General features: G+C 36.8%; 1 protein-coding gene across 1 annotated transcript in view; it reads left to right on the top strand.

The window, feature by feature from the left end:
• The window catches only part of LOC123539690 (uncharacterized), a 35,850-nt gene that overhangs the window by 12,947 nt on the left and 7,480 nt on the right, over positions 1-15,423 (top strand). Inside the window, exons 5-8 of the mRNA XM_053526873.1 lie at positions 6,093-6,178; positions 8,166-8,328; positions 9,539-9,691; positions 11,675-11,820. Coding sequence (XP_053382848.1) covers positions 6,093-6,178; positions 8,166-8,328; positions 9,539-9,691; positions 11,675-11,820 — 548 coding nt within the window. The remainder of the gene's footprint in view (positions 1-6,092; positions 6,179-8,165; positions 8,329-9,538; positions 9,692-11,674; positions 11,821-15,423) is intronic.

The raw sequence follows: 15,423 nt of genomic DNA, 5'->3' as shown, positions 1-15,423 counted from the left end.
CAGCATGGATCCAGACCAGCCTGGGCATCTGCACAGTCTGGTCAGGATCCATGCTGTTCGCTTTCAAAGCCTATTGCAATTAGACCAACCGTTCGCGAACAGCATGGATCCTGACTAGTCTGCACGGATGTCCAGTCTGGTCTGGATCCATGCTGGTCGCAGTTGCACTATGTTGGTTTTCTCATGGCGCGGCTCAAATGTTATCTGTGTCACTGGTACTTATCCCAAGCAAAAACCAACCCTACGGTCTTGATAAGATGACTGCCTTTTCTTAGTATTATATTATACAGCACACAAATATCTGCCATCACTCATAACAGAACTATACATACATGTACATGTACTTAAATAACTATCTGAACCAATGTAATAAAACTGACCGGTCACTTATATATGTATACCTATGCACACATGAAATGCATCAATAACTTTACATTACGAACAGTGTATAGATAAATCAAGTACAGGTTGTTTGCAATTTTTTTTATTTATTTATAGGATTTTAATCTTAAAACGTTATTTTTTCCTTAAGGATGTACGAGCGAATTTTTTCTAACGTTAAGAAATTTTTCATACCCTGTGAGCTTGAAGAACATTAGTTTCTAAGACAAACAAGAGCAGAAAAAACATAGGTCACCGAACTCGTTTTAATTTTATAGGGTATTTTCTTCACCCACTGTTTACGCATTTCTGAAATTTTGTAAAATTGAAAAAATGTTGGTACTTTATAAAACATATAATATCCTATTTAATCTTATAGGGATTTCAGGTCTTACAGGTTAATATGAATATATGGTGATGTCAGTATTATATAAGCATAAATGTCACTAACAAATCTCTTTAATATTTACATGTTGACATAATTACCCCACCCACTTTATTTTCAATGGAAAAAACGTATTTAGATCTACAAAAAAATTCTGACGTTAAGATTTTCAAAATATTTTGCAGCATTAATGACAGACAAAAATGCTTCAAAATGGAAAGAAAAAAAGTTGGGGTCACCGTGCATCTAAGAGATTTATTAAGAAAAAACTGTTAAAAAGTGGTGAATTTTGATATTTTTTGTTCATTTTGTTTTAATTTATATTTTCTAGATAATATAAAGTGCTATCTTGAAAACTTTAATTTTCTTTATAGCTTAACATTATATGTTTCAGGCAGAAAAATATCAAAACCAAACCTGATCTACTTTAATAGATATTTGAAATTACCCACCCCTACCCCATTGTAAATCTTACGTCATTTTTCGGCAAATGCCAGCCAAAAATAAGGGTGAAAATTTTTTTTTCGCAAAAAGCATAATATATTTGGTTAAATGGTACATTATTAGGCATATTTTAATTATTTAGCATTAATTTTGTGCAAAACTTTTGTTAGAAAGCAATATTCGAAGAAACATTTTTCAAAATGGCGGATATCCTGAAAAAACGCTCGTACATCCTTAAATAAACAGATTTTGTCACTTTATTCAACTGGAATTCATATATTTAAAACTTCCGTAAAGTGATGACATTATATTTTTACGGAAATTAAACATTTTTTTTTTATCAATAAAATATACCCTAGCCTAGATAAAATAAGAAAAACATCTTAATAGGAACAGATACACACCAGTTTCTGCTGTAATAAGTTAACTAACACATTGGTTTATCATTGACTCGAAACGATTTGGGTATTATTTAAATACTTGATGAGAATTTTGCCTTCAAAATGTAGGCTAGAAGCATATGATAGTGTCCGAAGTCCTTTAGTGTCTGTTTACCTGTTCTTTTTAAGTTTTATTTGCAACTCATTGTCAAACTGTATCTCAGTAATAGCTACATGGTTATGTTGGATTGAAACTTTGCACAAAATCTGCCATCAGACCTACTGAAATGACCAGTCCTGGTTGAATACAGTGTAAATGAAGGTCATTTTTCAAAGGTTTTGCATCCAACTTATTGTCAAGTTGTATCTAAGTAAGATATATGTTATGATATTTGGTGGGAACTTAACAAATGACATTTTTCTCATGAAACAAACTTACTAAATGTACCAGGTCTGAGAACTCCTGGTTGAAATTAATTCAAATTATGGCTGTATTTGACAAAGAAAATTTAGTTACCCTAGATGTTTGCATGTAAGTTGCTATATTTTTTTCAAGTTTTGGTCTCAGTTCTGCACAAACGTGGTTGAATAGTCAAGCATACTGACTTTAATTATGGACTGCTGTTAATGTTTTTTAAGATTTTATTTTATGAATGCAGCCATAAGAGAATTATACAAATAAGATTGATTTCACAGTAGTTTTGTGTGAAACGTATAGCCTCTTAAATTTACATGGAAATGTTACGTGGAAATGTTAAACACATGCACTTTTCAGAGAGGTTGTGAAAGTTATTGTACTCCATGGATGGTAAAACAAGTTTTCACTGCAGAAAATGGTAGCACAGAAATAATTATGGTATGTACAATATGTTAAAATTCTTCATTCCTTTAGATGGTAAGTAGACATTATTTATTTGTGAAGAGCATCAAGGCCAGTTACCTTAAAAAGTACTGCCCAAGACTTCCGATTAGGCATTTGTAAATTTGAATCCCGTGGTGAGCAAAATGATCTCTGAAGGCAATATATGAGCCGCGCCATGAGAAAACCAACATAGTGGGTTTGCGACCAGCATGGATCCAGACCAGCCTGCGCATCTGCGCAGTCTGGTCAGGATCCATGCTGTTCGCTTTTAAAGCCAATTGGAATTGGAGAAACTGTTAGCGAACAGCATGGATCCAGACCAGCTTGCGCATCCGCGCAATCTGGTTGCACACCCACTATGTTGGTTTTCTCATGGCACGGCTCATTATTATGTCTTAAGTTAATTTGTTCTTAATCTGCGTTTTATGTAAGATATAGTTAACAGTTTATACTTTGCAGAAAAGATGTTAAATATACTAAGTACATATTCCAGGAGCGCTTGGTAGTTAATGTGTGGAATACTGATGATGAGCCTGTCCAGCACTCATATACTATATAATATTACTTAAAGAGTTTTTAGCTCTTTAATATCAGTTTCAGTGAAATGCCTAATGTCAAATAAATGTGTCAGTTGTCATTGACTTAAGATATTTTTAAATTAGTGACCAAAAATTACTGCTTATTTTGAAGTAGTTAAAGGAACCTGTTTTATAGAAGGATAGTCGTATAGTTGGGTGAATATGGTACTCCTCCTTTTTTTACACTTGAATTTTAGTGCTATATTTCTTTCCCTGTTGGGATCAAGATCTGGTATAGATTTTCTGAATTTTGGTATAGATGATAATGTTGATAAAAGGTAAGCTTACATATTTGATCTTTTTGATTGCAGGTATTCGCTCGATTTTTCATTTTGAATTTTTGAAGTAAACAAACCTAGAAAACAAACATAATATATAACATATGATAATGTCAGACTAAGTTTATATTAGGAGCTGGTGATTTCTTGACTGTTTTCTTGCTTCTTACAGCAGCTGTTTTTAGCGAAAAATTTAGCAAATAATATTATGCAGTCAAAAACAAAACTATATATTAAGCTTTAATTTAATGATTGCCATCTAAAATGGTTGTCTATACCGAAAATCGGAAAATCTGTATCTGATCTTGATCACAACAGTGTGTTAGCTGCTGATAATAGTGTTCTAATATAATGCACATGATTTAGCACATGTGCTATTTTTAGACAGTTACTAAATGGTATGGTTAGTTTAATATATTATGTATATTTATGCCCCCCTTTGAAAAAGGAGGGGTATATTGTTTTGCAGATGTCGGTCGGTCTGTCGGTCGGTCGGAATGTAGACCTATCCGTTTCCGGATGATAACTCAAGAACGCTTGGGCCTAGGATCATGAAAGTTGATAGGGAGGTTGGTCATCACCAGTAGATGACCCCTATTGATTTTGAGGTCTGTATGTCAAAGGTCAAGGTCACAGTGACCCTGAATAGTAAAACGGTTTCCGGATGATAACTCAAGAACACTTGGGCCTAGGATCATGAAAGTTGATAGGGAGGTTGGTCATGACCAGCAGATGACCCCTATTGATTTTGAGGTCAGTATATTAAAGGTCAAGGTCACAGTGACCCTGAACAGTAAAACAGTTTCCGGATGATAACTCAAGAACGCTTAGGCCTAGGATCACGAAAGTTGATAGGGAGGTTGGTCATGACCAGCAGGTGACCCCTATTGATTTTGAGGTCAGTATGTCAAAGGTCAAGGTCACAGTGACCAGGAACAGTAAAATGGTTTCCAGGCAATAACTCAAGAAAGCTTGGGCCTAGTATCAGGAAAATTGATAGTTAGGTTGGCCATGACCAGCAGATGACCCCTATTGATTTTGAGGTCAGTATGTTAAAGGTCAAGGTCACAGTGACCCTGAACAGTAAAACAGTTTCCGGATGATAACTCAAGAACGCTTAGGCCTAGGATCACAAAAGTTGATAGGGAGGTTGGTCATGACCAGCTGGTGACCCCTATTGATTTTGAGGTCATTAGGTCAAAGGTCAAGGTCACATTGGCCAGGAACAGTTAAATGGTTTCTGATCTTCTTGTCCAAAACCATAGGGCCTAGGGCTTTGATATTTGGTATGTAGCAAAATCTAGTGGTCCTCTACCAAGATTGTACAGATTATTTCCCTGGGGTCAAATATGGCCCCACCCCTAGGGTCACATGGTTTATATAGCCTTATATAGGAAAAAACTTTTTAAAACCTCTTGTCCAAAACCACATGGCCTAGGGCTTTGATATTTTGTATATGACATCATCTAGTGATCCTCTACTAAGATTATTCAAATTATTCCCCAAGGGTCAAATATGGCTCTGCCCTGTGGGTCACATGGTTTACATATACTTATTTACAGTGTGCATATAATTTCTGTTCCTTGTGCAATTACTAAATGCATCAAGGGGGGCATTTCGTGTTCGACGAGCTCTTGTTACATACATGTTTGTATGATGTGTAAATAAACTTAGATTCAAAGGCAACAGTCTTTTTCATAATTCGCCTGTATCATTTCAGTTATCTTGATCTTCATTTATGATTTAACCTAAAAATGATTTTGAAGTCTAACTTTTAAAGGAAACTGATATATATGAGCTGTGCCATGAGAAAACAATTTAGTGGCTTTGCGCAGCATGAATCCAGACCAGCCTGCGCATCTGCGCAGTATTTTCAGGATCCATGCTGTTCGCTTTCAAAGCCTATTGCAAGTAGAGAAACCATAAGTTCCCCTGTGATATACCATCTGATTTACCATGGTTCAGAGTTCATGTGGGGGTTTATGGGGGTATCTAAGCCTGAGTGGGTAAACATCAAGGTATCTGGAGGATGAACTGTGGTAAATCAAACTATAAACCACAAGAAGGCCTTGTTTATTTCATTTTAACATGTTCATTGAACTATTTAATAATATGATAAAAAATATTCTGAGCTTCATTCAAGCTGTAATGAACCTGATATGCATAATTTTGATGCCATTATTTAAGTCATATTGTCCTCTCACCATTCTGCACATCATCAAATTTGTTTGCAGACTTTGTCTCTGCTGTTTTTCTACTTTGTTTAAGTTAACAACAAATTAGATCATGTAAGAATATCTTGTAACAGAAGTTAAGTCATTTCACATATTTTGAGATTTAAAAGTGTAAGATGAAGAAGACTTCTCTCTCTATAAGTTGCTTGTTTCAAGGGTTTCACCAAGGGCAAGGTTATGGCAGTTTCCCCCTGTTGCAGTGGTCTGAAACCCTGGCTACTTCCTAGTAACCAATAACTTCTAAATGTATAAATGTCTTGACCCAGACACTGTCACTCTGCTGTGCAATTTCCATCGCTACTTAAATAATTAACGAAACCCTTTTTGTTTTTATTGGTTGAGGAAGGAAATTATCCCACAACCCATGATTTACGTATTACAATATTTTACCACTTGGCTATTAAGTCTGCTCTGTAATTACATATTACTTATTATAGTTAGCTGGTTGTTAGATTTTGTATGTCAGCCTGCTGTTTCAAAGTTTTTGCAAACTTTGAAGAATGTATGAGAAAGAGGTGTTAAAATGTATAACATGCTGAAATGATTTCAGGTGGGGAGTCACCTGACACTGAGCAGGATATAACCCCTAAAGCAGAGGCAGGACCAGATGAAGACGAGGGAACACCGTACTATAGGGTAAGTGATGTTTCTATACTATTATAGACTCCCTGGGGTGCAAACTGACCCAGGCAAGCTATTGTAATCACTCACCATTTGTTGTACATATGTCCATTGTCTGATTGTCCTTGTACATTTTCTTCATGAAATTTATGTTATGAACTTGCATTTGATCAGTATGTTCTTAAGGTTGTTAAATTATTCTGATTCATAAAAAAACCCAAAGAAACATGGCAACTAGAACTAAATATCAAAAATATTCAAACTACTCCTTCACCTAAACTATTGACCCAGGGGCCTATGTGGCTGAGTGGTTAAGGTGGCTGCCCCTCACCAATGTGGGCTCGAGCCTCACTCATGGCATTGAATTCTTCATGTTAGAAAGCCATCCAGCTGTTTTTACGGAAGGTCAGTTGTTCTGCCCAGGTGCCAACTCTTGATTAAATCTAATGCACTGAGGGGCACCTGAGTCGTCGTCTGCCATCAAAGCTGGAAAGTCGCCGTATGACCCAAGGTGAGCTTTCATGATCGCCCAGTGTCCTTCATCTTTCATCGTCCATCCGTCGTCAACAATTTGGCTGTTAACACTCTAGAGGTTACAATTTTGGCCCAATCTTAATGAAACTTAGTCAGAATGTTACCCTCAATAAAATCTTGGAGGAGTTTGATATTGGGTCATCTGGGGTCAAAAACTAGGTCACCAGGTCAAATCAAAGGAAAAGCTTGTTAACACTCTAGGTCACAATTTTGGACCAATCTTTATTAAAGTTAGTCAGAATGTTACTCTTAATAAAATCTTGGACAAGATCAATATTGGGTCATCTGGGGTCAAAAACTAGGTAACCAGGTCAAATCAAAGGAAAAGCTTGTTAACACTGTAGAGGCAACATTTATGACTATAACTTCATGAATCTTGGTCAGAATGTTAATCTTGATGGTATCAAAGTCCAGTTTGAATCTGGGTTATGTAGGATCAAAAACTACGTCACCAAGTCAAATCAAAGGAAAAGCTTCTTAACACTGTAGAGGCCACATTTATGACCATATCTTACTGAAACTTGGTCAGAATGTTAATCTTGAAGATCTATAGGTCAAGTTCAAATCTGGGGCAGGTGGGGTCAAAAACCTAAGGTCACTAGGTCAAATCAAAGGAAAAGCTAGTTAACACTTTAGAGACCACATTTATGACCATATCTTAATGAAACTTGGTCGGAATGTTAATCTTGATGATCTTTAGGTCAATAGGTCAGGTGAGCGATACAGGGCTTTCATGGGGCCTTCATGGCCCTCTTGTTTAACAAACCCACTGATATACCTTATTGAAGTTTTAATGTTATTCTTCTGTGAAATCGTTTAATTCTGTTTGCATGAAAGGATGTTCTTTTGGCCCAAAATGTCATTTTTGTGGGGGCTTAAACTTGTGGTTTTCAAAGTTTTAAAATAAAATATAAGAAATTTTGTTTGTTCGTTCAAAGTTCAGCTCGTGGATTGGCATAACCAATGGGTGGACGGATAGCTCAGTGGTTTGCACACTGGCCTTCCAATCCTGAGGTCGGGGGTTCGATCCCCGGCAGCTACTCGGGAATTTTCAGAAACGCTTTTCAGTGTTTCCCACCCAACTAGAGGTGTACTGGTCAGGAACCCAGGCAATCCTTGCGTGTATCAGTGCTATACACTGGGCACGTTAAAGAACCAGGCTGTCTATTCACAACGAGCTAAGCTAAGTTAGCCGGACAAGTCTGTATCTGATTTCTGATCTCTCTGTCGTGGGGGCTTTGTCTCACTCTGTCCCTCTGGTCAGATCACTCTGTGTCTGTACTAGTAGAGGATGAATTTATGCGCCCTGTGTGGCTGCAATTGAACTATATAAAGCGCCTTTGAACGTGAAATTGATCATGAAAAGGGCGCTATATAAATCTGGTATAATAATAATAATAACAACCAAAGTCCACAAAAATAAATTCCCACGTATCAGTGGTTTCAAATTATTCTGCTTCTTTTCCAGCCAGGTGAGGTTGTGTACAACAACGATTTTACTAAAGAGTTCAAATCCTACCTGGACGGGAAATACACGCTGAAGCAGATACGTGATCATGTGTCAAGATGTGTTTGTGGGTTTCTTAACACTGGACAGAAAGGCATGCTACTGATAGGGGTTGACTCTAGAGGTATTTGAACAAAACACTTCAATGTATAAACAGTTTTCAGGAAGATTTTTGAGATAAACTGTAGATATTTTTTCAGTGGCATTGGTATTTGTTAAGAAATTTGTTTAGATAAACTTTTAAAAATAAAATGTGTATTGAATTAATATGCATTTTTCACCCAAAAATTATTTTACATTCAGCTCTTGTATTCACCTTTGACCAAATGCCAAGCTATATTTCCTGAAATAACAGACCTGGACCCGTGATAAGTATAACATCTTCAGCAATGTCATCCTATAAGAAGAAAGTACACCACCCCTGTGGTTCAAACTTACAGCCTTCTGATTTTAACTCTTGTACTTCCCTACTGAGCTAGGTACTCTGCCTACTGAGTTAACTGGAAGAATGCAGATAGTCATATCCATCTATGCTGAGAGTTGCATATCTTTGGCAATTTTAAGTCAGGTTGTCTCAGTAAACAGGTAGTCTGTATTGTAGGTTTGACTGTACATGTTCAGTAGTGGATATAACCTTTCCTTGTCGTAAGTAGCAGTGAGTCATAAATAACTGCACTTTGACAAACATTTGACATCGTGTAATATTTAGCTAGGATGTTGCAATATGGGTGGGAAGTTGGGAACAGTGTTTTTCTTTTCAGTTTTCTCCAAAAGTACTGTTTTTCACGGAAATCATTATGTTTTTAGGAAATTGGTAATTTGTAATTTGCTAAGAACTCTTTGATATAAACATACTGACATAAATTTTTTGCAAAACTGTCTCTGTCAAGTAAAGAATAGTGCTACAAAAGGAGAAAAAATACAATTAACATTAATTTTTGATATACTGTTTAAATGATGAACAAAATCAACATTATGTATTGGTCTTTACAAAAAATTAGTACTCAATTCAAGGTTACAAAACCCAGTTTAGAGACCAGTCTTGGGTCGATGATAAATCTGTGCTCAGCATCAACTAATCAGGTGATGGAGTTTTGGGACTGGTCTTTAAATTCATTATGTTTTATAACTGTGGATCCAGGTTTTCAGTTCACTGTAACTTCTTTATGTAGGTTAGCATTTTCTATCTAATTCATGCTAACATAAAAGTTAGCAAGATTGGAATGTTTCAATCAAACTGTGTTCAAGTAGTTTTTATCGTAAACTGGCAATAGTTTCTTTTTAAAATCTGTCAGCTTTTGCTTTTGAGTTAAATACACATTATATGTTAACAGGTAAAGTTATGGGTATAGAGTGTAATGGACAACAAGAAGACAGATACAGGAAGCATTTCCTTGATGCTATCAAAGATATCTACCCACCGGTATTTGGTGAAGAGTATTCTATACATTTTTCACCCTTGCTTGAAGACAATGGGAGACAGCATCGTAAGCACTGTATTAGCTTTCACTTACACGCCACTCCTTGTTTTAATGATCTGTAATATTTTAGCCATTAATGTTACATCTAAGATACTGTAAGTGTATTAATATTAGCGGAGTACTAATTTTCACGCTATTAGCAGGATCGGGCATGCGCTAATTCATGTCTAGCACTAATATTAGACTGAAATGAAAGGCTTTACTTGAAAAAGTGATATTTATAGTATTGAAAATACCGTAATTACAATGCAACAGAACACAGAGAAGTACATATTCATTGTGTAAATATGACAATAACTGCATTCCTAACTATTACTCTGCAGAAAGTTTTGAAAAGAATAATTTAACCTGTTTGAATATTAGTACAAAAGTCATCTATTTTTATGCCCCCACTTTGGGGGTGGGGGGGGCATATAGATTGGCCCTTGTCTGTCTGTCCGTCCGTCCGTCCTCTGTCCGTCCGTCCTTCCGAAAATGTTGTGTCGCGCATAGCTCTGAAAGTATTTGACGTAGAGTCACAAAACTTTACAGGAATGTTGGTCAGCATGTGTAGTTGTGCACCTGGGGTTTCGCGTCCGGATTCATTCAGTCATGTAGAAGTTATGGCCCCTGACTTTGTAAAAATTGGTCATTTTAATGTTGTGTCGTGCCTAGCTCCAAAAGTATATGACCTAGAGTCACAAAACTTTACAGGCATGTTGGTCAGCATGTGTAGTTGTGCACCTGGGGTTTCGCGTCCGGATTCATTCAGTCATGTAGCAGTTAATATGGCCCCTGACTTTGTAAAAATTGGTCATTTTAATGTTGTGTCGTGCCTAGCTCCAAAAGTATATGACCTAGAGTCACAAAACTTTACAGGCATGTTGGTCAACATGTGTAGTTGTGCACCTGGGGTTTCGCGTCCGGATTCATCCAGTCATGTAGGAGTCATGGCCCCTGACTTAGTAAAAAATTGGTCATTTTAATGTTGTGTCGCGCATAGCCCCAAAAGTATTTGACCTAGAATCACCAAAGTTTACAGGAATGTTGGTCAGCATGTTTAGTTGTGCACCTGGGGTTTTGCATCCGGATTCATTCAGTATTGTAGGAGTTCTGGCCCCTGACTAATGTCATGTAGTGGGGGCATCTGTGTCCCATGGACACATTTCTAGTTGTAAATTAAGTTGCATTTTTTTATCTTCGCCATTGTCCGTAAACATGGTATATAACATCTTCGCAGTAGATTGCCAGTTTGTCCAGTCACGCTAATTACGAGTGTCACCATAACATTTTACTGCTTTGAAAAACCAAGTGTAAATTTGAAAACAAACAATTATCACCATTCTGCACTGTATACATGTACAAATTTACAGTATACAGATTAACACTGATCTAAACGAATGTATATTTTATGTCATACTGTTGACCTATGCATGTTTATTTGCGTGCCTGGTTGATTTCATTACGAATACCATTCAGCCACCAATTGGCTATTTTAGCGCTGGTGATACTGCACTAATACAAGTACGCGCTAATAAGTCGAAACTATTCAATTTAAGGTCTTTGCGCTAATATAAGTACACTTACAGTAATGTTTTGAAAAGATGTATTGCAAAGAACACACACTAATTCTCTTGTGAAAGATCATGTTTTAAGTTATGTTCCAAATAAATAGTTGCTCATTCATATAAAAGAAGTTTGATGCTGAAAGTAAATAGAAACCAATTTTGTGCATTTGCAACAAGCATGGATCCAGACCAGCCTTGCAGTCTGGTCAGGATCCATGCTGTTCGCAAATGAATTCTCTAATTGCAATAGGCTTTGAAAGCAAACAGCATGCATCCTGACCAGACTGCTTGGATGCGCAAGCTGGTCTGAATCCATGCTGGTCACAAATGCACTATGTTGGTTTTCTCATGGTGTGGCTCAAATGTCCTTGGTTCAGAATTTGTATTATGCAGGTGAGTAACTAACCTCGTTTGAATATGTTGAATTATTATTATATTACAGCAAGTTTGAAAGTGATTGAAGTGAGAGTTTTTCCACCCAATAATCCAGATGTTCTGTATGAAAGTAAGGAAGGAGTATTTGTTCGCCGCAATGGTGTTTTAACGGGACCAATACGGCCAAGTCATATACAGGAATGGATTAAACAGGTAATTCAACATAACCTTCAACACCTGCACACAACAGTCACGTGACCACGAAGGAAATACTTGTGTCAGATCTGACAAGTTGCTTAGTTCATTAAACCTTTAGAGCAACAACCTAGTTATAACACACAGAAACCTGGATACAATCTTTTTGGAATCTGTGTCAGGGTCAACTTTGATTAGAAATTAGATCATAAAAATGTCAACCTTGTTTGTTTTATGAAATCCATGTCAGTTTTGAAACTGGGGGATCATGGGTAAAAGGACTAGATTGTTCTTGTCTGAATACAAATATTTCAATTTTAATTGAAACTCAAAATTTTATTTTCATTTTCTTTCCTAACTGTTTTTCTTCAGTTCGATTTTCTGTCACAAGTATGTTTGAACAGTATTATTTTGGTTATTTTTAAGTGTTTTAAAGGAATTTGTATGGGTCAATTATGCTTTGCAATTTCAGAGATGTGTTATTTATGAACCCCACCTCCATGCAACCCCGCACACAGGTTAAAGAAAAAAATGATATACTGTTTGCTCATTGTTTTGTCAGTAAATTGAGCAAACAATGATTGTTTTTAGTCAGTTGCAGTGTATAACCTGTATGTATTAGTTGATGGGTCAAATCAGTTGTCAAGGTCAAAGTGACCTTCAGACAGAAAATGGTTTAGCATCTATAACTTCAGACTGCTGTGGCCTAAGACTGTCCTAATACGTACTATGATTGATGTATTAAGAGTTCAGTATGTCAAAAATTAAAGTCATAATTACCTTGAGATTGAAAATGGTTTCAGATCAATAACTTGAGCATGCTCAGTTTTCTTCATTCATGGTTGTAGTCATTAATCATTCATCAGTAGGCCAAAAGTCAAGGTGACTGCATACAAATTATATTATCCAGTTCCTACAGGACAACATGGGAGTCATGTGTGTTTTATAAATGGCCCTTTTTTTATAATTGAAATATATGCTGCCATATCAAACATTTTCTTTGATATTTAATATTTAAAATGTTTTTAGCACATTATGCATAAAGAGGTTGCAAATTCCATCCCTGTAAAAGCCCTGGTATAAGTTCAAAGGGTTATGAATCCCTATTATAAGTTCAGAGGGTTATAAATCCCTGTTATAAGTTTAAAGGGTTGTAAATCCTTGGTATAAGTACAAAGGGTTATAAATCCCTGTTTTAAGTTCAAAGGGTCATAAATCCCTGTTATAAGTTCAAAGGGTTGTAAATTCTTGGTTAAGTTCAAAGGGTTATAAATCCCTGATGCTTTGGTAAAAGACAATGTTTCTTGCATGCTGGACAGAATTTCCCTACATTTTTGTCTTAGCTGGAATAACCTTTGTGTAAGATGACTTGCATGCTGCAATTTATGGATGAATGCATAAATTTATGCTATTATGATATAAAAATACTTAAAAGAAAAGCATTTGTTTTTATTAGCTCACCTGTCACATAGTGACAAGGTGAGCTTTTGTGATCACCCTTCGTCCGTCGTATGTCGTCAGTCCGTCCGTCCGTGCGTGCGTGCGTCCGTGCGTCAACAATTTCGTGTCTGCACGATAGTGGTTTCATTTATGATTTTATTTTAACCAAACTTGCACACAACTTGTATCACCATAAGATCTCGGTTCCTTTCTTGAACTGGCCAAATCCCATTATGGGTTCCAGAGTTATGGCCCCTGAAAGGGCCAAAATTAGCTATTTTGGCCTTGTCTGCACAATAGCAGCTTTATTTATAATTTAAGATCTTGGTTCCTTTCTTGAACTCACCAGATTCCATTATGGGTTCCAGAGTTATGGTCCCTGAAAGGGCCAGAATTAGCTATTTTGACCTTGTCTGCGCAATAGCAGCTTCATTTATGATTTTATTTCAACCAGACTTGCACACAACTTGTATCACCATAAGATCTTGGTTTTTTTTAGCTCACCTGTCACATAGTGACAAGGTGAGCTTTTGTGATCACGCAGCGTCCGTCGTCCGTCGTCCGTCCGTCCGTGCGTTAGTCCGTCCGTCCGTAAACTTTTGCTTGTGACCACTCTAGAGGTCACATTTTTCGTGGGATGTTTATGAAAGTTGGTAAGAATGTTCACCTTGATGATATCTAGGTCAAGTTCGAAACTGGGTCATGTGCCATCAAAAACTAGGTCAGTAGGTCTAAAAATAGAAAAACCTTGTGACCTCTCTAGAGGCCATATATTTCATGATGTCTTCATGAAAATTGGTCAGAATGTTCACCTTGATGATATCTAGGTCAAGTTCGAAACTGGGTCAAGTGCCATCAAAAACTAGGTCAGTAGGTCTAAAAATAGAAAAATCTTGTGACCTCTCTAGAGGCCATATATTTCACAAGATCTTCATGAAAATTGGTCAGAACGTTCACCTTGATGATATCTAGGTCAAGTTCGAAACTGGGTTACGTGCCATCAAAAACTAGGTCAGTAGGTCAAATAATAGAAAAACTTTGTGACCTCTCTAAAGGCCATATTTTTCATGGGATCTGTATGAAAGTTGGTCTGAATGTTCATCTTGATTATATCTAGGTCAGGTACGAAACTGGGTCATGTGCGGTCAAAAACTAGGTCAGTAGGTCTAAAAGTTGAAAAACCTTGTGACCTCTCTAGAGGCCATATATTTCATGAGATCTTCATGAAAATTGGTCAGAGTGTTCACCTTGATGATATCTAGGTCAAGTTCGAAAGTGGGTCACATGTCTAAAAAACTAGGTCAGTAGGTCAAAAATAGAAAAACCTTGTGACCTCTCTAGAGGCCATATTTTCCATGGGATCTTTATGAAAGTTATTCTGAATGTTCATCTTGATGATATCTAGGTCAAGTTGGAAAGTGGGTCACGTGCCATCAAAAACTAGGTCGTAGGTCAAATAATATGAAAACCTTGTGACCTCTCTAAAGGCCATATTTTTCATGGGATCTGTATGAAAATTGGTCTGAATGTTCATCTTGATGATATCTAGGTCAAGTTCGAAACAGGGTCATGTGCGGTCAAAAACTAGGTCAGTAGGTCTAAAAATAGAAAAACCTTGTGACCTCTCTAGAGGCCATACTTGTGAATGGATCTTCATAAAAATTGGCCAGAATGTTCATCTTGATGATATCTAGGTCAAGTTCGAAAGTGGGGCACGTGCCATCAAAAGCTAGGTCAGTAGGTCAAATAATGAAAAAACGTTGTGACCTCTCTGGAGGCCATATTTTTCATGGAATCTGTATGAAAGTTGGTCTGAATGTTTATCTTGATGATATATAGGTCAAGTTTGAAACTGGGTCAACTGCGATCAAAAACTAGGTCAGTAGGTCTTGAAATAGAAAACCCTTGTGACCTCTCTAGAGGCCATACCCTTGAATGGATCTTCATGAAAATTGGTCAGAATGTTCACCTTGATGATATCTAGGTCAAATTTGAAACCGGGTCACATGCCTTAAAAAACTAGGTCGGTAGGTCAAATAATAAAAAAACCTTGTGACCTCTCTAGAGGCCATACTTTTTCATGGGATCTGTATGAAAATTGGTCTGAATGTTCATCTTGATGATATCTAGGTCATTTTTGAAACTGGGTCAGGTGCGGTCAAAAACTAGGTCAGTAGGTAA

Source organism: Mercenaria mercenaria, chromosome 16 (genome assembly GCF_021730395.1).
Source record: "Mercenaria mercenaria strain notata chromosome 16, MADL_Memer_1, whole genome shotgun sequence".
NCBI lineage: Eukaryota > Metazoa > Mollusca > Bivalvia > Venerida > Veneridae > Mercenaria > Mercenaria mercenaria.
The sequence above is the reverse complement of the archived record's forward strand: the minus strand, read 5'-3'. Positions and strand labels throughout refer to the sequence as shown.